At 45.2% G+C, this 23,260-nt stretch overlaps 4 protein-coding genes across 5 annotated transcripts in view; 2 read left to right on the plus strand and 2 right to left on the minus strand.

The window, feature by feature from the left end:
- The window catches only part of LOC111064884, a 69,409-nt gene that overhangs the window by 12,016 nt on the left and 34,133 nt on the right, over positions 1-23,260 (minus strand). For both annotated transcript variants that reach the window (XM_022352720.2, XM_022352719.2), the window contains exon 3: positions 2,540-3,625. In XM_022352720.2, the coding sequence (XP_022208412.2) occupies positions 2,540-3,618 (1,079 nt within the window). In that variant the 5' untranslated portion in view covers positions 3,619-3,625. The remainder of the gene's footprint in view (positions 1-2,539; positions 3,626-23,260) is intronic.
- On the plus strand, positions 5,727-12,605 carry LOC111064879. Its single transcript, XM_022352713.2, has 5 exons — positions 5,727-5,811; positions 8,024-8,225; positions 8,307-9,902; positions 10,743-10,863; positions 10,939-12,605. The coding sequence occupies exons 2-5, from the start codon at positions 8,131-8,133 to the stop codon at positions 12,502-12,504; spliced, it is 3,378 nt and encodes a 1,125-aa protein (XP_022208405.2). The 5' UTR covers positions 5,727-5,811; positions 8,024-8,130; the 3' UTR covers positions 12,505-12,605.
- LOC111064886 lies at positions 13,975-18,751 on the minus strand. The gene is made up of 3 exons (XM_022352724.2): positions 18,420-18,751; positions 17,250-17,442; positions 13,975-14,443 (listed from the first exon to the last, which is right to left on the minus strand). Exons 1-3 carry the CDS (start codon positions 18,625-18,627, stop codon positions 14,281-14,283), a joined length of 564 nt encoding a protein of 187 aa, XP_022208416.2. The 5' UTR covers positions 18,628-18,751; the 3' UTR covers positions 13,975-14,280.
- LOC111064888 lies at positions 20,282-20,795 on the plus strand. Its single transcript, XM_022352725.2, has 2 exons — positions 20,282-20,613; positions 20,670-20,795. The coding sequence occupies exons 1-2, from the start codon at positions 20,331-20,333 to the stop codon at positions 20,693-20,695; spliced, it is 309 nt and encodes a 102-aa protein (XP_022208417.2). The 5' UTR covers positions 20,282-20,330; the 3' UTR covers positions 20,696-20,795.

Below are 23,260 nucleotides of genomic sequence, written 5' to 3' on the forward strand. Positions count from 1 at the left end.
AAATATGATTTTCTATTGATTTATTTTTATTATACTCGTATTGATTGTTGAAAGTCTTAAAACTCTATAGATAATTCATGGCTTATAATTATAACGCGCGGAGAGACTGCATTTTAACTATGTTTTTAGAATTTTTTAAGTAAAATTAGTAAAATTAAAGTTAAAATAAAATATTTCTCTTACATCTACAAATATGAAAATCTTCAAAGGGAATTTTACAATAATAAACAGTATTTCTCGTACTCCTATTCAATTAACTTGTTCATCATCGCATCACCGTTGAGTAACTGTTTTCATAGTATACTTTAATTAAATTGTGTCCTGCCGTGCTTAACTATTCGCCACTAGAAAGCCACTTAAAAGTAATTCAATTACAAATAAAACGCATCTACTTATTTCAGTTTTTCGCCAAAGTGAAGGGAACAAAAAGTTAATCTCATTAAGCGGGAAATTTCTTCAGACCACCCCGAAAACCCAACATAACCCACACCACCCCACCCGTCCCAGATGATGGTTGTGTGTAATATTCAGGGGCAGCAGAAATGCATTAAAAATTCATTACAAAATGCACACAGAGGACAAATCTCTCGATGGGTGAACAGGGAGCTACAGGTACTCGCATGGATGTAAGTGGCTCTTGAAACATGCACACAAATGTAAGAAACTTGTCGGCGATGTCACTCACTCCCTGGAGCGATGGGGGGATACATGTGCTTGCAACACAAATTTGCCACAAATATTTTCACATGTTTGCTTAGAGTTGCTTGAGTTAGAGATGCGAACGCAATCACGCTGGTGAATAAGTCACCGACGAAAGTCTATGCAATAGTTTTGAAAATTAATGATTGGGAGTACTCAAAGACAAATCATTGTGGTTTTCTAATAGTTTTTCTGATTATGTAGGACTTAGTTTTGGAAATTTGTGAATATTAAGAAACTACAAGTGAAAGCATTCTTAGTCAACTCTCAATATTAATCGCTACTTGTTTCCGTACAAGTTTTCTTACATACTACATAATACATAAATAAAAGGATTTCTTACCACAAGAAATTTTAGACATTTCTCTTTGATTCTGGTTCTATTGGGAAGCTTATTCCGTAATATTTTTATTCGCTTTGTGCAAAGGTTTGCTAACATGAGAAGTATTTGCCCAAGGAGCTGTTTGCTCAGTGCCCAGGCCCAGCCCCCCCAACTTTTCTCATATCTAAAAGCTGATAAACTTGTGTCACTGCGCAGACTACAGAGGGGTGTACCGGGAGATAGAGGTGGGGGCAAATACACACACGAGGAAGAAGCCTGTGTCTTTGGTGCAAAAAGGTTAAGAAGGATGGCGAACGGAAGGACATGAGTAATCTCATATCTCTCCAATGATATGGGAACGGCAAGCTGGACAAACTCGTAAATATTCCTAGCCTGCAGGCCATCATCTGGAGAGCTCAGACGATGGCAATATATGGCGATCATAATCAAGGTCTTTTGGCACTTTATTGACAAACTAATAAAAGCCGAGAGAGCCGACAAGGAATGGGATGCCCCCGAAAGCAAACGAAAGATGGATGGACAGAGACGATTTATTAAAATCCCTCTACATGGCATACATAATAAAAAGCAAATGCTGAGAGGATGGAACAGGAACGGGGGGCTCTGACTGACCTGGCCGTTGATGTGATGAGTAATTTGCTTTTGGCTTTTAATGGTGGCTGCTGCTGGTGCTGCTGCTGCTGGGTAGCAGGAGCCGGACCAGAAGCCAGACAACGAATAGTTGCAGGACACGGAAATTAGTGCGGAAACGGTTACTACGCTTAGCAATCTGTCAAAAAGCCAAAATGTAATAAATGAGCTCCCAAACAGAACAGAACAGAACCGAACCGAACAGACGACTGGGTGGACAGTCTGGGGCCCATCAACATAATTCATACGAGATGCCAAAGCACGACAAAAGCTTGACCGGAACCAGTACCAGTACCAGAAGCCGAACACGGACAGGACTTGGGGACAAAGGCGCCAACTACAGGACTCTACACAGGATGGCTGTCTTTTATGGTAGCAGATGCACCATATTTCATTACACGTTGATAAGTGGTCATTTGTCCCTGGACCTGAAGTTGCTGCTGGAATGGAAACGGTCTGAAACGGTTGGTCTCCTGCATGCCAACAGGCATTTCATAATAATTTTAACAACCATTTTTACGCAAACTTGCAGCCAGTGGCAGCGCTATGTCTATGCCCCCGGTATCATATATTAAATGCACGGATAAATGGCAGTCGGATAAATGACTATTCAAATCGTGAGCAGTATGGAATGAGCAACACATTCATATGTTTATTAATTTTTGCACAATTTACCGCAGGCTTTCATTTAAAGAGAGAGAGAGAGAGAGACAGACAGAGTGCAGAAGGAAAAAGAATGTAAAGCGGTGGTTCTGGGAGAGTTTTCAAACGTAATGTGTGTTCAGTTTTGTAAAGATAGAATATTAGTGTGAGCATTATAATGGGTTAGTGCTTTAGAAAATGATTTAGGAAATAGGAAATATTTACTCAGTCTGCTCGGCGTCATCATCATCGCTCAAAAACTCGAAAAATTTCTTCTTAGTGACATGATCAACTTTCTTGGCGCTAGGCGCCACAGCCTTAGGCCGTGCCGATGGGCCCGGCCCCAGAGTATTGGACTTCTGCGGCAAGTAGGACGCCTTGAAGCATTGCAGATACTCCGGAGCCGGGGGGACATTGCCCGTTGAGTGGTGTGGTACGATGCCCTGGATATGCTCGGGTTGGACCAAACTGCAGAGTTGTATGAGGTTTATCCGCGTGGGCACCGGCGACCATTTCAGGGAGTCGAGTGCAAAGATATCAAAGCGCTCGGTCTGACTGGTCAGGACGGTAAAATCGTTGTCGGCGAAAACATGCACCTTGACCATGTAGTCGGGCTCCTCGAAGCGCTGCAAGTCGCTGGTGAGGGACGCATAGCTCTCGGCATATTTCCCCATCAGTCGAATGTGGCCGTAGAGCGCAGTGTACCCCAGTCGCCTCACCAGAGGCTCGTATCCAAAGAGGGGTAGCTTCAGGCGTACCACGTTATTATTTTTCTTTCGCAGCGTTTCGATGGCAGCTTTCAGTTCATCGTAGTCCACATGGACAAAGGGCCGGTCGGCACCGGTGAGGTTAAGGAACAACCGGTCCGTGCCCTGGGCGATCCATGAGATGAATACGGGGTTCTCTCTCACCTGGCACAGGTCGTCTTGCTGCACCGCCGAGTAGAAGTACAGCAGTTTGCCGCCCTGCAGCTTCCGGATGAGCAGCATCAGACTGCTTCCCAGCGCAGTCCCAGCACAGAGCATGGCCTCCAGACGCCTGCCATCGCTGAGGCGTAGCTGAAAGGGCTCGCAATCCTCCGCAATGTGGAAGTCCTTCTCGGAAATGTTGACCTGTTCCGATTGCAGATATCGCAAGAGCTGATTGGCCAGTGGCCGAGTTGTGTACATCCGACAAAACCTCTGCGGCGGCGGCTTCAGCTGCTTCTCCATCTGGTGGAGGTGCGTCACAAACACCTTGGTGGTGCTCGCGTAGAGCTTGGGTATTACATTGAATACCAGGTCGGGATGCTCCTTTGGACGCATGGCGAGTCTGCAAATAAACGTGCACTTTGATTACTATCGTATAATGAAGAGTATATACGAACTTAGTTTAAACGGTTTCTCGATTATACTCTCTCTTTTCTTGCTAAAATATTTCCAGGGCCTTTAGCTCGAAATATCCTAAAAAACACTTGGAACATTTCCAACTAAATTAATTTGTAAACAAAAACCAGCTGACTGACCAGTGTAACCGTTCAATCGTTCTCTGTTGTCTGGTCACACTTTTGAGTTTGCAGAATAATCGATTGCTAATTAATAAATGGAATTTTGTGCCTGTTTTCGTTTCTATCGGACTAATTAATTAAAAACAAATGTAGATTACTTTAGAAATTGTTTATATTAAAGGCAATATTTATCTACTAAGTGGGTGGATTTTAATGTATATTTGTTTGAATTGTTTTACGAAACGAAGATCTTGCAAAAATATCTGCAAACCTCGAACGAATCTGCTGCCTGCCTTTGGCAACCCCACGCGACCTTTCATGGTCACACAACACACCTCAGCACGCCCACAACACAAGCGGATATAAATGCTCATATCAATGTGTTGCCATTCATCAATCATCAATCATGAATCATGACCCAAAGACGGCATTTCGCGCTTTGCATAACTCAGCCGAATGTAAACAAATTGCAAGACCACAAGCTACGAAAAAACTACAAAATAAATGGGTTGAATGACAGACATTGGCACAGATTCAGTCGTGGGCTGCGTTTGAGGAACTGCGGAACAGCCCACAGTCTTCGCGCGGCCTGGCTGTGGTTTCCCTTTCGTTTGACCGCCAAAGCGTGTCTCTGCTCTGAGCATCTGAGCAGAGCATCTGCCATCCAGGCTAGGTTACCTCATGCTCGTACACCCCATCCTCAGGGGCAGAGGCACCCCCCGAGTTAATAAAACGTGTAAATTATTATTACGTCCGCCTCTACGTAGCCACAGCTGGAAAAGAAAGCGGCGTGGGGGGGCTACTGACCGACTAGAGCAGAAAATTACTCAACTACAGTCGGTTGAAGTTGAGGTTTCAGTTTCGGATGAGGTCTGAGGTCTGAGCGGGGTCTGTGGCTTGTTAGTCGCGCTGTTAGCCCGATGTTTTGGGCTACAACTTTCACTCGGCGACTCAGACGACTAATTTGCAGCCGCTCGGCTGCCGCTAGTTGGCTCATTATAATTAAGCCATTTTGCTGGACAAGTGACTTGCAGCAGACGGGCGCAGATTGTAAGCGATCATTGTACTTAGCATTTCTCACACGAAAAGTGTAACAAATACGCCCCATTAGTCTGTATAATGCCACTGTGATTGTAATTAATTAAATCATATGGACAAAGGTTGAATGAACACGAACACGAGTCGAGAGAGAAGAGCGAAACAAGGGAATTTTAACCCAAAAAATGAGAAAACCTGATGAAGAACGAAACACTTCAGAGCTCACACAATAAACAAAAAATGGTCCATGCTAAGAGTCGGCTCAGTACAAGATCTTGGACCCATCTTACGAACTTTTTGGACGGAGCAAACCATAACAGGACCCATAGTTCAGCCTTTTTGGTAGTCTCTTAAATATCTTGGAAGTAACTTCATTTTTTCTTATGTTCTCTTCTTTACAACCGAGACCTGCTAAGACTTCATCCTATTGACCTTCAATATCAATATTTTCTGGGGTCACAGATCTCACTCTCTTTCTCTTGCCTCTTGAGCAAACTTCTCCACTTTATTGGCTTTCATCGAACTCAGCTTGCAGCTCTCTTTCACCGTTAATCCCTGATCAAGCACTAGTTTCTCTGTGCCGCTCTAACAAAAGCACATGCCTAGCCTCTGCTGGCGGCAACTTCCACTCGAGCCATGGCTTGGCGCATGCTCATCGGCGGAGTCGCGTGTCAAACGAGCGCCGCACTCAAAGCCGGAAAGACGTCGTTGGCGCATGCGCATTCCCGTTTCGTATTCGTATTCGAGTTCGACATCGTTTGTGTGTTTTTTTTTATATCTTTTGGTTAACCAGTAGACCATAGCCGAGCCGAGCAGATCAAAGCCGAGACAAGCCGAGCCGAGGCGAACTTTTTGTAGTAGTTTCGATTTCATTCCCGCTTTCGGTTTCGTTTTGTTTCGAACATCAACAGAGTACCGCGCACGGAAGACCCGCCCAGAGGGCAAGCTGAAGAGAGTGCTCAAAGTGCAGTGAGTAAGTGGCAGTCGAGAGAGTGCGGGGAAAAGCCGGAGGCGTAGAAACCGAAAGTGTGCAAAAGCCCATCCGTAGATGTCGCAATTGAAAAGCCGAACAATGCGTCGCAATTGTGTCTCGACAATTTCCGAGCTCAGCGAGCCAGGAAGAAAGAAAAGAAAGTTGTGTCGCCAGAAGAGAATTGCGCAAAAACAGAGTTACAGCAATAATAAAATAAATGACTCATTATACCCGGTACTCGTACCGCACAGAGGGTATACTTGTATTCGTGCAGACTGTGCGTACCAATAGCTTTATGCAAATGTGGTCAAATCTCGTCGGAGACTCCTGCTAGTGGGAGAGTCTTAAATTCCCGAGTATTGAAGGTTTTTCTGATGAAACCAAGACACTCAAATCGAACCTCAGCACGCCTTGGACATTAAGGCTAATTGGAGGAGTAGTGGTAGCGCCTGGTGGAAGGAAGTGTCCCCCAGTGTTGAGTGGATTATGTAATTTGACAAGCTGGATGCTCGTGTGCGCCACCCTAAAGAATTCCCAACACGTCCCAGTCGTATCCGTGCCCGTCTTTGCCCGCAAATTTTGGAGAACGCATCTCGAGCGTAAAGTGTCCTTTCGTGTTGCCACCGCCTCCTCTTCGCTCATCAGGCGTCCCGTCCCATCCCGTCCCCTGTGTTCCCTTGTGCGTGGCATGTGCCCCAGCTATACCGGAGCAGTTTTGTGATCCTTGCACCTGCTGCATTTGCACTGCACTGGAATTAGCTGCCATTTCTTGCTGTAAACTTCCACTGCCGTCTGTCGACTGCCGTCTGTCGACTGACGTCTGTCGTCTGCCGTCGATTCCCGATGCTGCCGCTGCTGCTTTCCTTGCCTTTTAGTGCGGCACCCTCTGTTGCCTCTCTGCTAGCGGCAAATGCAATTTTCTAGTACTTGCTCGAATGTTCACTCCCCTCCTATCTATTCCTGGCATCCGTACGGATGGGGCTATAAAATTTTGGGTGCAATTACATCTGGCTGTGGGAAAGTCTGTTACCAGTCTGTACTCAGTCCTTAGAACTGCAGTGGCAAAGCATGGAATTTAAATTTTATATGCAACAAGACATTTGGCATAGTCGTTTTTATATTACACAAAACATAAATAATAAATTTCGTAGCCCTCACCGCCCAGATGCTGCCAACCGACATCGGGAGTGTGTGTGTGGCTTTAGACCCGTCTCCGACTGTCGGATGTCGCACCGTTTCGAAATTTCTCGTGCGTCATCGCTATGGAGTATTCCGTTGGTAAAAATAACACAATAACCTTGACTTCGTTTAAATGTAAATGCAGATCGAACAGCGCTAAATGAGACACTGAACAAAGCTTGAGGAGCTGTGCATAATTTATGGTGAAATTTTAAGGCGAAATGCGTGCGTGCCCAATCCCCAAAGAAATCAATAAACCGATGATCGAGTGAGGCTTGGACAAAGAACATAAGACACACTTTCACTGAAGAAGAGAGAACGGATATACACAAGGGGTATATTACGGGGCAATTCCACTTGTAGAGATATCCCCGGATAGAGGAAACCCTCAACTCATTCTAGATAGTCCTACCCTAGTCACATGAGTCACTTAAAGCCAGCTATACCCCGAAACAAAGAGCAGCCATCATCTCAGACTGATGAGAGCTCAAACATAATGCTAGACACTTGCTATAACCAAACTGTGGTGCATTCAAATAAACCCAGAAGCTGTGTGCAGTCTACGCGCATTAAACTTTTAAGGCCTGTCAACGCCCCAACCAAATAAAACTTGACAATAATACGAATAATTTTTGCACGGAGACAGAGCCAGAGCCAGAGACTGAGACTGGGACAGAGACAGAGCAGATGATGGGATATGATTATATATTATGTCGCAGTCGTGCGGCTGCATAAACACGGCGCAATCATAAAAAGCGGAATTAAACAAATGTTGCCAAGAACGGGAATGGGAATAGGGAATGGGAATACGGTTGTGGGGAGAGCACCACCTCCACTCCCATAGAGCACGTGAGAATTGCATTAATATGAATGCAAATGTGCATCCCTCGGGGGTATGGCGGAGACAAATCTATAAATTTATGTGCAAATGTAGCAAGAAATTGTCGAGCAGAAGTCGCGCGAAATTCTTTTTCTTTCTCTGCCGTTTCGAGTTGACAGCAAGTTTTTACGAGTATTATGATTTTCCTTGCAGTCGGCGAAGACGTGCAAAGACTTTGCTTGGCTTAAGCTTATGAATTGCTGACGTGAGTTTGGGGACTTCCAAGTGACAGACGCGAACGACCCCGTCCCATCCCCGAAATGCAGCGGCAAATTGCAATTCTAATTATCGTATTAGCCGGCAACGTGTCGTGCATAAGAAACGCAAACGGCAACGACGGAGGCAACGATGACGGGTGAGTTATGCAAATTTTCCAAGAACAATAAGTACATGCCACCTTCTTCAACCCAACCCTCCCCATTCTGTCGTTTTGCAGAGAGGAGCAGCACATTTCCGTGAAGCTGAAAAACTTCTTTCCCTCGGAGCCGCTCAACGAGGGACCAACTAACGAGCCGCCGCCACAAATATCCGCCCGTGTCACCTCCAACTCGGGCTTTCGACCCTCACAAATGGTGGACTTTACGCCGTCGGATGTGATGCCCAGTGGCGGTCTCAATCGCTATCCCCCCAGCTATCTGGCGCCCAACTATCAGCACCAGTTCCCGAGCTCCCAGCATCAGTCTCCACCGGTCATCAGTCATCAGGCGGCGATGGACAAGCAGTTCTCGTTCCCCGAAGAGTCTTCGGGGGTCTACCACAGCCTGGGCAGCACTCCGATACCTACTACGCCGGTGGTTAGCTACCTGGATCCGTACACCCAGCAGAACTATGGATATGTGCCTACGGCGACGCCACCCACCCTTATACAGTATCAGAGGGAACAGCCCGAAGACGATCAGGCCTACACAGTGCAGTCCTCGCTGCTTGTAGGCAGCCACCAGCAGCAGCCTCAGCGACCACGTCCAGGGTTTGTGGACGATGTCTATCTTAAGCGGCCCGGCTATGTCTTCGATGAGAGCCCCTCGTCGGCGGTGTATCGCAGACCCACGAAAGCTCCGCCAGCCCTGCCAGCGCCACCCACCACAGCGTCGCATAAAATTTCATACGATTCGCATGATTACCCGCCGCCGAGCTATGCAGCCGAGCAGACATCCAATTTCGTGCCCCAAGCCGTGCCCGAGCGGCCGCTCTACAACCGCCAAGACATCAATGACAATCGACCAGCGGTGCAGGAGGCCCATCGACCCCAGCTTCAGCCCCAGCCCCATCACAGGCCTCCTTCCTCGTCTAATTATGCAAACAACTTTGATAATTATTTGCAGCGGCCGCCACCCAGCTACCAGAGCCAGTCCTATGCCCAACCCCAAACGCAGTCTCAGTCTCAGTTGGGGTCCAGTCCTACGCACTATCAATACGAGCCGCTGGCAAGACCCCAGCCAGGAGTGGGATATGGACAGGGACATGGACAGGGACAGGGACCGGGACCAAGACCAGGACACAATTACTACGAGTATCAAATTGGTGAGATACCGCCACCGCAATCCCACCCCGGACAGCGACCGAGCCAGTACCCCAGTCAACATCAGCAGCAACAGCAGTTTAACTATCGTCCTGGAGCAGGGCCAACGACATATCGACCCAGTCAGTCGTCGTCGTCGTCGGGCGGCGGCGGCGGCGGTCTGGCCACACTGGCATCGCTGTTCAGCTCAACGCAGCAGTACGCACCGCAATTTACGAACCTCCTCCTGGCCGGAGTTGGCGGTGGCGGAGGTGGCACAGCCTCCTCCACCCAATCGCAATCCAGCCCATTAGGCAGTCTCCTCGGCGCGTTCGCTGGCAATGGATACCAGCAGCAGCAGTATCAGAAGCCTCAGCAGGGACGACCACCCAACACACAACTCATTAGAGCCCTGGAGAACATCGCACGCAACGACGATTTGGAGTGTGTGCCCAAGGTGCTCTGCCAGATGATTGCCGGTCAAACGTTACGTGGCCAATTGCCAGGCTTCATTACGTCCCCGGCCATAGCCAAGTGAGTTTCACGAGGGGTATAATGAATGGGGGAATATGGTATGGGGAATGCAAAATGCGGAATGAGAGTTGGGGGCTGGGCGGTTGGGCGGTTGGGAGTTGCGGCTCAGTTTGCAGGGGCTTTAGTTGTAAGTAAATATTATTAAATTTGCATTTTAAGTCTGAGGGGGGAACTGAAGGCATCGTGTTGCCATACCGAAGCGTTAACTGGGATTAGACTTCATTAGTCCGAAACCATATTGATTGTTCCATTAAATGAGCTACGTTCAGGGGTTGCGTTGCACTGCAGTACGGGTTTGGCAGACGTAGACGTAAACGTAAACCATCTCCTCCTTCGATGGTAAATTGAAATTGTTTTGGCTTTGGCCAAATTCTTGGCTTCGAGTCAATTAAGTTTTATAAGCAGCTCAAAATGAGGTTCACAGGCAGATGGCAGATGGAGTCACATTAGTTAGATAATGAGATGAAAGGCTTGTTTCCCTTGATACCCAATACACGTTACAGATGGGATACCACCCCAAAGAAGGAGTTGGTGGTGAGGTTTAGATTAGAGACAGCCATAATGAGGTATATTTATGGGTCTTCAAGCTATGAATCATGATATTATATAGCAGATCCCATATTCTGGTTGGGATCGTGGTATTATTGTAGCCAGAGTGAAGTAAATAAGTTTGCCAGCGTGTCTAATTATTATCTCTCCCTCTCTCCCAGTGTGACTTAGCACTAAAAAGGTGTGTTGAGAAACGTTTGCCTCATACCGATTGGTTTTAGATATTATCGCTAGAGTTTCTGCATCGATATATATACCATGAACTCAACCTTTGCTATCCTTTCCATACAGTTTCCTCGCTGGTTTTCCCGTGGCCTCACCCGCCCTCATCTATGGAAGGGCTGCCCTGCTGGGACTCAGCGGTGGAGAGCGCAGCTGCCTCCAGAGCTATGAAAAGTGTCCGAAGAATGAGGTAAGCTCCGCACTGCACTCTCAGACGTGAAGCAGGCTTAATGATTATTAAAAATAAACCCACTCTCATCGGCAGATGGAAATCATTCACTATCTGAACAATCATCGCGGGGGCTTTTTCAAGTTCTTCAGCGAGCCGGAGGAGCAGCCGGTGGCAGCGCAACAGAGCGAAGGTGGCGCGAGTTCATTCTTTAGCATTCTCTCAGCCCTGACAGGAGGAGGTGGAGGCGGCGGAGGTGGCCAGAGCCAGGTATACACCACACCGCGACCTGTGGCACGACCACGACCCACCCAGCGGCCCAGCACGGACATTGCCAGCGGCATCGGCAGCTTCTTTAGCCAGGTACTGTCCGAGTACCTGAATGGGGTGGAGTATCAGCGCAGGAGGAGGCGACGGAGCCTGTTGCCAACGGAAATTAAACGCGCTATTCAGACGGATGATGCCCGCCTGATGCCAGTCGACTTCCACGACGAGGAGGACAGCCTGGACACGCAGTCGGGGCGGGTAGTCAAGTTCCAAGACGACGACGAGGCCGAGGAGGCCCAGGCCCACACTGAGCTGATTGGAGTGCTGCAATTTCCCGAGGACGAGGGTCGCGTTCTCAACTTCAAGGGTATTGAGAGTGAGGAGCATCAGGACGGTGCTATCCGCTTTCCGGACGCCACTCCGTCGGAAGCACAACGCGACGACCAGAGTAAAATTATCCGCGAGTTCAATCGCGATGCGGCCCAGCGCAAATTGAGATTTCCCCAGGAAAGGAAAAGGGAGGAGGAGGATGATGGAGCTGTCAGACAGGCTAAGCACTTGGCTCTCATCGAGGGTTGGCGGGCTGTGCTGCCCAATGGCCTGGGCGAGGGGGACTACGGTGTGGACAAGCGTCGAGGCAAGAGGATTGTCTTCAAGGATACCAACGAGGAGCTGGACGAACAGGCAACTAATGAGGAGAGGTACAGGGAAGAGCAGCAAAGGGAGGTAGAACTGAGGGAGGAACAGCTAAGAGAGGAACAAATCAGAGAGGACCACATCAGAGTCCAACTGAGAGAGGAAATGATCAGAGAGCAACAGCTGCGAGAGGAACGAACCAGAGAAGACGAGCTCAGAGTCGAACGCATCCGAGAGATACAGCAACTTCGCGACGCACCCGAGCGCTATCCACTGAATGCAGTCTACGAGGAGGCAGCCCCACCCCAGCGAGGCGCACGGGTCATCTTCCCCGATCACTATGAGCGCTATATCCGTAAAGGAAAGATCCTGAATCGACCCACCTATGCGCCCAGCTACGAGTACAGCGACAGGAGGGAGGAGAAGGAAGATCGCCTGGTCCTAAGCAATGACCACAGGCCTGGTGCTCACTACCGCCTGGAGACAGGCGACTATCAGAGCCAAAACACCCTAAACTACGGCGAGTACATGCCAAGCATGTCCAGTACGGTTCGCTTTGGGGAACCATCCGATGAGCGACCTGCCCCACAGTATAACTATCCCAATGCGAACTACATCAGCGACAATCGGTATGGCAGCAGGCCAAGTCAGAAGCCCCGACACGAGGACGACAAGAACATCTACGTGACGAACTCGCAGGGCGTCAATGAGTACTACATCCGACCCGATGGCAGCAAGGTCTACCTGAGGGCGGGCTAGGCTTAGAGTTAGAATAAGCGGTGCTTGCACCAAAACCCACTTAGAGGCAGGACACATATAGTCATAAGTCTGTAAATATTTAATACTTTAAGGGAGTGCATACGTACATATATATTTATTAATAAAACCCAATTCAATCAAAGACCAACAAGTGAAATACGCTCTGAGCGCAATTGTCGCATAAATCTAGCGACAAACGGCAACATCCAGGGAATATGTTTGAAAAATTAAATGTGATAAACCCCAAACGAAAGTGAACAAGAAAAAGAAAAACCCCTGCGGTGTGTACTCCGACTGAAAGATACCCATTATTCAGATGTAACATTTGCAAGGGCACTAACATACATATATTTTCCGATGAATTTAGTGGAACGATAAACAATAGTTATTTGCAAGTAAGAGAGCGATGTCTTACTGAGTGTTCCCAGATATTCCTTCGTTTCCTTCTTGCACTAGACGAGTACAGGGTATAAAAATAAAAAAAGCAAAATACTGCGGAAAGCCCTGAACCCCAACCGAACAGACAACAATTTTCTATTGCTTCTGTTCTTTTTTCCGTCAGCGTTTTCCCAAATGGTCGAGCGTTTGTCAGTGGGAAAATCACACAGCTATGCCAAAGTGCACGAAAAAAGTGCAGCATACTCTTGTGCGACGGCCGCTACCCGCTGCCCGGTTGCCAGGGTTGTCATTGCCAACCGAAAGCTCAAAGCAACATTTGCTGCTGTTGCTGCTGTCGTTTCATTTTATTTACAGCACTCGGGACACTGGCAGCGACACAGACGACAGCAACGACAGCGACGACAGTTTGTATGCAAAACCATATGCAGCTGGGTTAATAAATGGGGAAACAGTGGTGGTGTAGTGGGTGCCTGGGAGGGGCATGCTGTAGCGGGGTTTCGGAGTCTGAAACTGAGACCTGAGTGTAGGTTTTGTGTATTTTGGCATGTTGCAGCTCTGTTGTTGGCCATTCAACAGTGGAGTTGTGGGAGGTAAAAACAAGAAAAAATAGAATTTAGAGGAAAACCACAAATTGAAACGACTAAAGACTGACGTTTGATTTGGGAATAATTTGAAATTTATGCTAAGAGATTATTTTTAAAGGGGTTTCCATATCATAATTATTATTTGACACAGAATAATCGTAATCTTCGTAGAGCACTCTGACTGGAAACCCTAGAGCTTATCAGCCCTGTAGAAAGGCACAACCACTTGTAGACTTGTATCAAACTCTTCAGTCACATACCCTCGAGCACAATCAGTGCGGGGTATCAGCTCGCTGGAGCTTAATGCTTTGCGTCAACAATTTGCAGACGGCACTGCATGCAACCGAATTTTTTGTTGCATGCTCTTTGGAGTATCAATTTTTTTTTTGCTGTTGGCATGTGGAAAGTAGTGTGCATTGTCCGATGCGGAGTCCCCAGACATGTCCGAGCATGTGTAGCCACAATTTGGCGATGATTTTTACTGGTTTTTGTTGATTTATTTGCTTACTCGTAAATCTAAGCGCCTACACATGCCGCCTGTTGGCGGACGTTCATTTAAATTAAAACCCTTAAAAGCGACTAAGGTACAACGGAATGATGAAATGAAGTAAGGACAAAGAGCATAGAGCATAGATACATATGTGGATGGAGTATAACAAAGATGTCCAGAGTGACTGACTACGGGCGCACACTCAGCCTCCAGCCTCCAGTCTCCAGCCTCCTCGAGTCCCCAGAGGAGTCAGCTCCGCCCCAGAGCTTCATGCGGAGCCGGATGGATGGTTGGATGGGCTCTTCATCGCGGCTGTGGTGGCGGCAGGGGTCCAACGCCCGGACAGGGCATCCGCTTGGCCAGGTGCTTGCACAGCGGCACATCCCGTACCGCATCCCCGATGAACAGCGACAGTAGATACCATTGTTTCATTCCGCCGTCGTTGCTCGATTGCACTTTGTAGTTGCTGTTGGTTCAGTGGTTGGGTTGGTACACACAGTTGCAGTCGAGAAACAAAAAGCGGATTACAAAAATAATTACTCATAAGTAAGCGGGTAATATGGAGGTATACAAAACAACAGAGTAGCCATACCCATCCATCTTCCATCTTCCCCCCAACTGAAAAGCAAAAGCAATTTGCAGGAGCAGACACAATGCCGGAGGAATGCTGTGAATGGTGTGGGTTTTACTTGGCTTATTTGTGTAATGGTTGCATGCTACTTATGCGGGGGGGTAATGGCAATGCCTTTCTGTAGACTTCACCCAAACCCATGAAGGTTGTGGTATGGTTGGGATAGCAGGAATTCTGAGATTCGTTAGTGGCCAATGTTGTAGGTTGTAGTAGAAGCAATTCTTAAGCAGTAGCTGATTAGTAAGCATTCATTTATCGCTAATTAATATTATTATCGATTATTAATTGACAAGCAAACATTCCTATTTATCGTTAAAGGATTGCAATGAAATAATATTTTCGTTTAATATTTATATTAAATTTTATCCCAAAGCCCAACTCTGTGAACATAAAATATATTTAATAAAAAAATGCATGTACATTGTACATATATAAATTCCCATATTTATTTCCTGAAAGTTATCCTCCCTGGGGAGTGGACCCTGCTGATTACTTTGTGATATGCGCTGCTCTCTCTCTCTTTATTTCATTTTTGGTTGCTGTCCACACTTTGACGCTTTGGTCACACCTATATACGGACAGATGGACTCTTCAAATTTCACACGTCTGCAATGGCATAATTTAATCAACTCAGTAACAAACACATCTGCATTCGCCCTGCGGCGTGGGAAACGAAACGGTAGAAACAAGGAACAACAAGGGCAAACTGGAAACAGGACAGAACTGACCGAAGCCCAGACCAAACCAGAACCAAACTGAACCGAACTGTACGGTTGGCACTCCCCACTGTGCACTTGCATAAATTTAATCAAAAACTTTAATCATATTTTATTATTACAAAACACGTTGTTGTCGTTGTCGTGGCCCAAACGTGGCAAAGGTAGAAAACTTCTCCTAATGCCAATTACATTTGCAGCGCAACGAAAACTAAACAAAACCATCAGAGAGAGAGACTCAGACCCAGACTCAAACCCAGACTCAGACTCAGACCCCACACAGACTCGCATCTGAGCTGTGGTGTGGCTAAAGGTGAAGGAGGTAGGTGTCTTGGCAGCCACAGACAGACGAACATTTCAAAAATAATTTTGAATATTTGCTCTTGACACGTTGGCCAAACAACTTTTGGCCATTTGTTTGAGGGGGGGGGGAGAGGGCTAAACATTAAGTGTGAAAATGTCAGATGCATGTGGAAACCTTTTTGCGATATGACAAAATATTAAAATGGAAAATCCCCTTTCAGCAGTAACAAGTAACCCGAACAGGAAAATATTACTTATACGACACGTCTGACCAGGTCCTGACCAGGGCCTGCCCTAAGAAGCTTTTCTTTAATCTCGCCTTTGTTTGCTCTACTCTGCTCTGTTTCCTCCTCCTCTGCTGTTTCGAAATATTTCCAAATGGAATCAACAGTAAAAATGTTTTACTATCACTGACCAGTCAGACATGCCAAGAATCCGCCCTTTTATTGCATAAACTCGAATAAAAACTGCATGAAAGCCATGGAACTTCGATGCACCGAAAGTGTTTGTACCCTTTCGCTTCCTTGTGTACATCAGAATGGTTTATATTTGCAACAGTAACAAGATGGAGCATAGAAACAGAGTGTTACCCTGTCTAAAATTAATCCCCATATTAAGTGCATGTACCAAATGACAATATACCCCCCGAAAGAGTAATGGAAGTAGATATTCACCAGAAAAAGAAGAAGTAGCAAGAGACAAGCGCATTAATTATGAATCACAGCAGCCCCTTAGCTTTAGGGGGCGCTGCTTTTGATGGTTTGGCAGAATAATTTCCTTCCTCGTAACATTACCATGACAATGGAGGGGACGGATGGACCCAGAGGGCAACTAACTCATCAGGAACTGGGAAAAGTTAAGAACAAATTTATGTAAACTTACAAATTGAAATCCAAAACTAAACTCAACGCCAATGCCAAAGTTAAAGCAATGACATGCACATTTAACTTCAAACAGAAAGCAGGGAGAATAGTAGCAAGGAAATGCATTAAATTATGCACAGATGAGTTAGCAATGCCAATGACAATGGGCAATCGGTAAAGAAGAAGGATCTGGAGAGGAGGCAGCGTCAGCGACAACAAGGAGAAATAAAAATTGATTGGAAAACATTTTTACCCTGGCTAAAAACAAGCCATTCATTTGCCAAATGACAACAACAGCAGCGCCAAATCGCAAGCGTAGCAATAAGCAATGCAATCGGAGATACTCTCAGTCGGAGATGTGGTTGTTGGGAGAAGAGATGCTGCGGGACCCAGAACCAACAAAAGTTCAAGTTGTTACTGCCAGTTTGGGGAGTAGCCATAAAGTCAGCGCTGCACTTGAGCGGCAAATGAGCCAAGACACTCGTGGGTAATGGAGGAAGCCGCACTGGAAACACCCTAAAATGAGATTGTGAATGAGAGAGATCCAAACTATATTCAAGAAATCTTTCTGCTTTATGCAAAACTATAGACGAAACCCAACCTTTTATGTACAAATAGTTTGAAGAAGTTTGTCCATTCGATGGATAGATAATATTAAAATATATATTTACATAGTTCAGTTTGTTAGTTCCTTGCCACCATAAACCTATAAAACCCCTGCAGGGTATACCACATCCATGGGGACCCGCACCGACCTACCTCAAGACCTCCGACCAGGCGGCATGCGGCTTGGCTCTGCCGTCGCCCGAGGCACGTGACGCATGCACACGGCACGGCTCCTCCAGGATGCAGGCCCGTGGCCCGAATGCGCTCAAGATCTGCTTCTGGGCCAACTCAGCATCCAGGGCCAGCGGGTGGGCGGTGTCGCGTCTGCTGCGCGACCTGTAGGTGCCTGTCGCAACGAGAATGAACAAACTCAGAGAATGACAAATGCAGCCATCACAAGGGGTGTAGCGAATGCGGGAGTAAGTTTCGTTTTGTCTTTGCTGGGTGCTCAAGCACCCTCTCCCTTTTCCTCTCTCACTCTCCCTCTACCTCAACGCGTGGCTTTAAAGTTCAGCGAAGAAGTTCAAAGCAGTGCGGAATTTTACAGTATTTCACTTGCTTACTCATCTTCAAAGCTCATCACCATCGTAATCTTTATCTCGCTCGCGCTCTTTGTCGCCGAAAGCTTTGTTAAGTGACTCAAGCTAACGGTTCCGCCTCTGTTGTGGTCTGGTCTCTTCCATCCACAGCTTTACGCAGTAGTTGGGGTTTTTGATAGCCGGCAGACAGCCTTGACCCGATTTTTCATTTGTCGCCTAAGTGGACGTGCACGATTCGGATCGAGTTTCTTTAACGGGCGAATGCCCCTCATTGGAATGATGTTATTGTCGGGGGTTTGTAAACCAAATATTGCAATATGTAGGTACATCCGTGGTTTTCCCCGAGACAAGTTTGTGCTCTGAATTTAACTTCATATGGTAAGTTTTTGTCTTGAATGAAGAAGGGCATCCTATTTTTGTTTTTGAATTTATTTCAGTACGGCACGGATGGGGAATTTGTTTGGAAAAGTATTTGCACACGGAAAAAATAAATTTGCACTGAATAATTAATTACGTATAATTCATATAAAAAAATCATATAATCAGAAAATGGACTGAATGCACCTTCCAATGCAACAGTAACTCAAATCATTTTCCAACTTTCGACGTGTTCAATTTTTAAGTTAAATTCAACAATGCAAAACAGTTAATTTATGCACAACATAACCACAGTAACTTTCACTTGTAACCAAAGCCGAAATGTAATAAAAATATTGAATTCCAAGAGGGCCAGGACTTTCACGCACAGAGTAGAAGGGTGAGCCCGACCAGACCGACGACTTACTTGGACTCAGGGAGTAGGCCAGCTTCCTGGCGAACTGCGAGAGGCGTACCGAGAGCACTATGACCGGGAAGCCGACTAGTTGGACGGGCAGATCGAAGAGCGGGTCCCCATTCTGGGCCAGACCCTCCTCGACGAACTCAAGCAGCAGCACAAGGAGCACGCACAGCGTGGGCACCAGCGAAAGAGTGCAAATATAACGGAGATTCATGGTCGTCCAAGTGTCTCTGGCTGCTCTGACTGACTAGTTAAACAGTTGTGTAATAGTCTCCAATACGAGATCTACGAGCAAACGATTCGATTCGGCCAAGCGGCAGGCAACTTGGTGCGCTTAAAGTCTTTGACTGACTGAAGCGACTGGGGTCCGCTTGGGCCCGCCAAAGCGCAGCATAAAAGACAAAACTTTAACTCAAACAAAATATAGAGAGGAGACAGAGAGACACAAGAGAGAGAGAGGTTGGCCAAACCCCAGCTGTAAGTCCACCTGTTGTGTAAAGCGTGTGTACCCACGGTACTCGTCGAGCAAGGGGTATATTTTATTCGTGTAAATGGACATGCAATGGGGAGAGAGAGCAGAAATGGAGGAACCAAAGAAGATCTACTTTGCTTGCATTATTTGACAGATAAATGATATAGTTTCTAATAAAATGAGCACTGGGTATCCCATAGTCGGTATAAAGACCACAGCGTTCTTTCCTTCTTTTTTGCAGGCCAAGTTTATTTTGCATTTTGACCAAGTTTGGTGCGGAAGCCAAATACAAGTGAAAGTGCGGTGCGGCACGGCACAGAGCAGAGGGCGCACTCCTAACTAGCCAAACAAGCTTCCACTGCCAGGCAGTGCTCACTGTACCACAGAGCGCTCTCTCACACTCTCTGGCCGCTCTCAGGGTCTGTATAATTATTTAAAGTTATGAAATTTCCCACCTTAAGACTCTCATTAAACGTCTTAGCATTGGGACTTGGCTCATTTCGGTTTCCTTTCGGAATTTCTGTTTGATTTTTTCGCTACTTTTACTGTTTGTTGCCTTGCATATCAATTACTTCATTTATTGCTGCGTCGGTCACTCCATTTCCGTCTTTGTGGGACGAGGTGCGAAGTTTCCTATATAGAAAAGCAGTTTACGGGGGCTAATATTGAAGCAATTTGTTTTTTATTGTATTGTATTGGTTTAGGGTCAAAAGTTTGCGCCGCCCGACTGGCAACAGATGGAGTTCCCAAGTGGAACCAAACGAAAAGGAATTTGCATAGTTGAGTTAGTAGGAGGAGTATGAATCTCTGACCCTACATATGTATATAGTACCTTATATACATACATATATATTCTTGATCAGAATGAATATTATTACCGCTAGAAAATAAACATTTTTATAATCAGAATGAAGAAAAAATATTTCCCAGCATGGCTGATCTATGTAAATAAATAAATTTCTCTCCCAGTGTGGCTTATGGTTTTTATGTCCAGCAATTACTCGAATACCCTCTATTTGTCACCCGTAAAAATCCCCTGCTCATTCTATCATCACACTTTTTTATAATTTTTTATATCGGTATGTTTATATAGGCATACATATATTCAAAGTAAGGGACGGTTAGCATGATATCGACAAACGTGTGGCTCGATAGAAAATATTCGCAAACGTTATCTATTTAAAAAAAAAAATGAGTGCACAGAAATAATTATTGTTGTTAATAAACTTTTCTGCTTGTACCATTGTGATGTTTATTTACTTATTGCATAAAACTAGATTTCTTTCATTGAAAAATATGTATTTAAGCAGATCCCATATATTGTTTCGATTTTTACAAAGTATTCCCTTACCATAGTTTCAAATTGAAACTTGTTGCTGCGAAAGCTTATCGATCGATAATTCTTATCGAACATATATTCCACTTTTTTAAAAAGATTTCCCAAGATGATTTGGTCTTTATACATAAGTCCTGTGCAACTTTTCTTTCACAGTTCCAAGTATCCGTTTCGTATTTCTCGAGCCTTTACGAGTGAGGGGAAATCGGCAGTGGTGAAAATAAAATCTAAAAACGACTCGTCTTTCCGTTTGTTCACTATTACAAACGATTCACCAGAAGTCCTGCGGAACATTATATTCAAGCAACCATGGTTTGAAAATTTGAGCCCGCACCCAATATTTCTCGAATGTTATTTTTCGAGGTATGAAAAAGGAGCTGCCGAGCCACCAGGTGAGTAATATAATTATGCAGTGAGACTTTTAAGACCTAAACTTTTTCCTTTGCAGATGAGGGTGAATCAGATGAAGTTTAATAAATCGAAACTTAAAAACCCACCAATCAAAACCTCATCACAAAATGTGCATAAACAAAAGTAAAAATATAATATAGCATTTTCATAGTTTTAAATCCAATCTTGCGACTAGGCCACTCGATAAAACGGTTTACAGACCTCTCAACGATTATATCGTTCTTTCTTTTTGTAAAGAACCGTCGTCGACAGCACGCTGTTAATTTTTTCATAGTTCAATTGATAAATAAAAAAAAACTCAAAATGAGTAGTTTGATTATTTTGCTATTTCCTGGCATGCCAACTCGCATTCCAAAAAGCCATCCGTCGTTCTGAAAGCTTTTTCAAGGACTCATAAAGCGAATAAATTGAAAATTAAATGTGGACAGACAAGCCGCATGGTCACAGTTTCAAATGATTGTCCAGCAATGAGGGGAAAGATTCTCGACAATCAAATATCATTTAAGAATTTAAGCAATGACACTATATTCATCTGTTGTCGCCATTTGACTGAGGAACAAATCGCTAAACGGGCGCAAAAGAAAGTGAATAAATCCCGCAATGAGGTGTGCGATTGCACCTAAAACATTTTTCTTTTCACAAACAAAGCAGAGGAGGACGTTGCAACATCAAATAACTAATTACATACATATGAACATCCATATTTGGGTATATACAGAATGTACCAATACGAATTGCAATTCCAACATTCCAACATTAAACATTTTGCATACAAAACAACATACTAAAAATATCAAAGTAATAAACATTAAAAGGTAACAATATTCACATATTTATTAGACACATATGACCAGATATACAGTTGGCCAATCCTACGTACGACTTGAATTTGTTTGCCCAGCTGTTTAGCACCATTTAGAGCTAATTTATCTGTAATTCGGGATGTGCCAAGTCAATTATCAGGGTGGAGCAGGCTGTACAAACGCCCCGAAGCATGTGCCGTTGGATGTGGCTAATGAAAAGTAAGGAAATCAATTGGGAAAAGTAAAGTAAACCCATACCATACAGAGAATTCAATTGAAAGAATAATTTACTCTATATATAACTGCATCAGAGAGTGGTTCATTCAGTCAGTTGGCCAAGCCATAGGCCGACAGACAGACAGAAAGAGAGAGAGACTTGTCTGACGACTCGACTCACGTAGGCACCGCCATCAGAGTTATGCAATCGAATGGAGGAGAGACTCCACCAAAGAGGCACTCCACTCCAACTACCGCTATAGCAAAATTGCTCTTTCAGTGAATCAAAATTGTGCCTTACATTTTATGCAGACTATTTTTCGCTTTACCGTTGCCGTTTCGCCTCTGTTATGATTGGATTTAATTGATGCACACTGGGAAATGGGGCTTTGCCAGCTGCTGTGGGGGGATACCCGGTTTTGGTGAGGGTTTTTTCATTTTTGCCTCGCCAAAATATGCGGAAGTTATTAGTGAAAAGAAACACCGACACAGGAGACAGAAGTCTGGGACAATGCAACTGCAACAGAGACTGGCACTGGATCCGTCCCCTCTTCGGCCATTGCATAAGCCAAACAACTTGTCAAGAGTCGGGCCAAAAAACAGCTACCAGCCGGCCCCAGTGCGAGTCCGAGTTTGAGCCAAACATGGGATGGATTTGGGCCAGGCCAAACAATGAAAGTTGCGCACAGTAAAGGCACGCAAGCAGCGTAACAACTACAACTACGAATGGAATGAGTACATATGTACAGTGCAAAGCAAATCTGACCCAATTCCCGATTTCATATTACATACAATTTGTTTGCATTTATTGTTCAATTTTTGTGCAGGTCTGTTGCCAAATTGGACGTGTTTTTGGCCGGCAGGGCACTCATGGAATTTCAATTAAAATTCAATTATCTTTTATTTTCCCCTCAATTAATATGCCCCTCCCTCCCACACAAACACTTTGACTGATTTCTGAATTAGCCAGTCAGAAAGTCTAACAATAATAATTCCACAGTGATTTTTAATTCCACCATCAATATGTTTTGTCATATTTCGACCATTTCGCTCACATTCCCATGGCATGCATTTTTTTTCTTCTTCCAGATGTGCCCGGCATACCCAAACGATCGTTGGATCGTTGAGGCGTTTGTAAACAAAAGCGAAATTCTAATTTCGTTTACGCAATGTCATTGGATCCATTGAATTTGCATATAAAGTGTTCAATTCTCGATTTAATCAGTAAAAAAAATTTGCGTGTTTTTGTTTATCGCATTCAAGGTGTGTGGCGTGGCCAGTATTTTCGTGATACGCCTGAAAGTATGTGGATGGAATCGTCGTAGGCAAATGAGGGTTAAACTAAAGAGTGGATAAGTCGTGGAGGGTTTTACAGAAAGTGGTCAAGAAAGTCATTGAAGGTTTACAGGAGAAAGCGCTCAGTCTTTACTTAGGTATATTAGTATGCGAACAGATATCCCAAAATCCGTTGCGGGATAGCCCCCACAAAATAATTTCACAGATATGGTTAGATTCACCCCAATATATTTCTATGAAGAACATAATAAAGAGTTTTCTTTACTATAATCAGAACTGGAGATTCATTTTAGCTTCTTTGATGTTCTGCATA

This window comes from Drosophila obscura, unplaced genomic scaffold, assembly GCF_018151105.1.
Source record: "Drosophila obscura isolate BZ-5 IFL unplaced genomic scaffold, ASM1815110v1 contig_208, whole genome shotgun sequence".
Lineage (NCBI taxonomy): Eukaryota > Metazoa > Arthropoda > Insecta > Diptera > Drosophilidae > Drosophila > Drosophila obscura.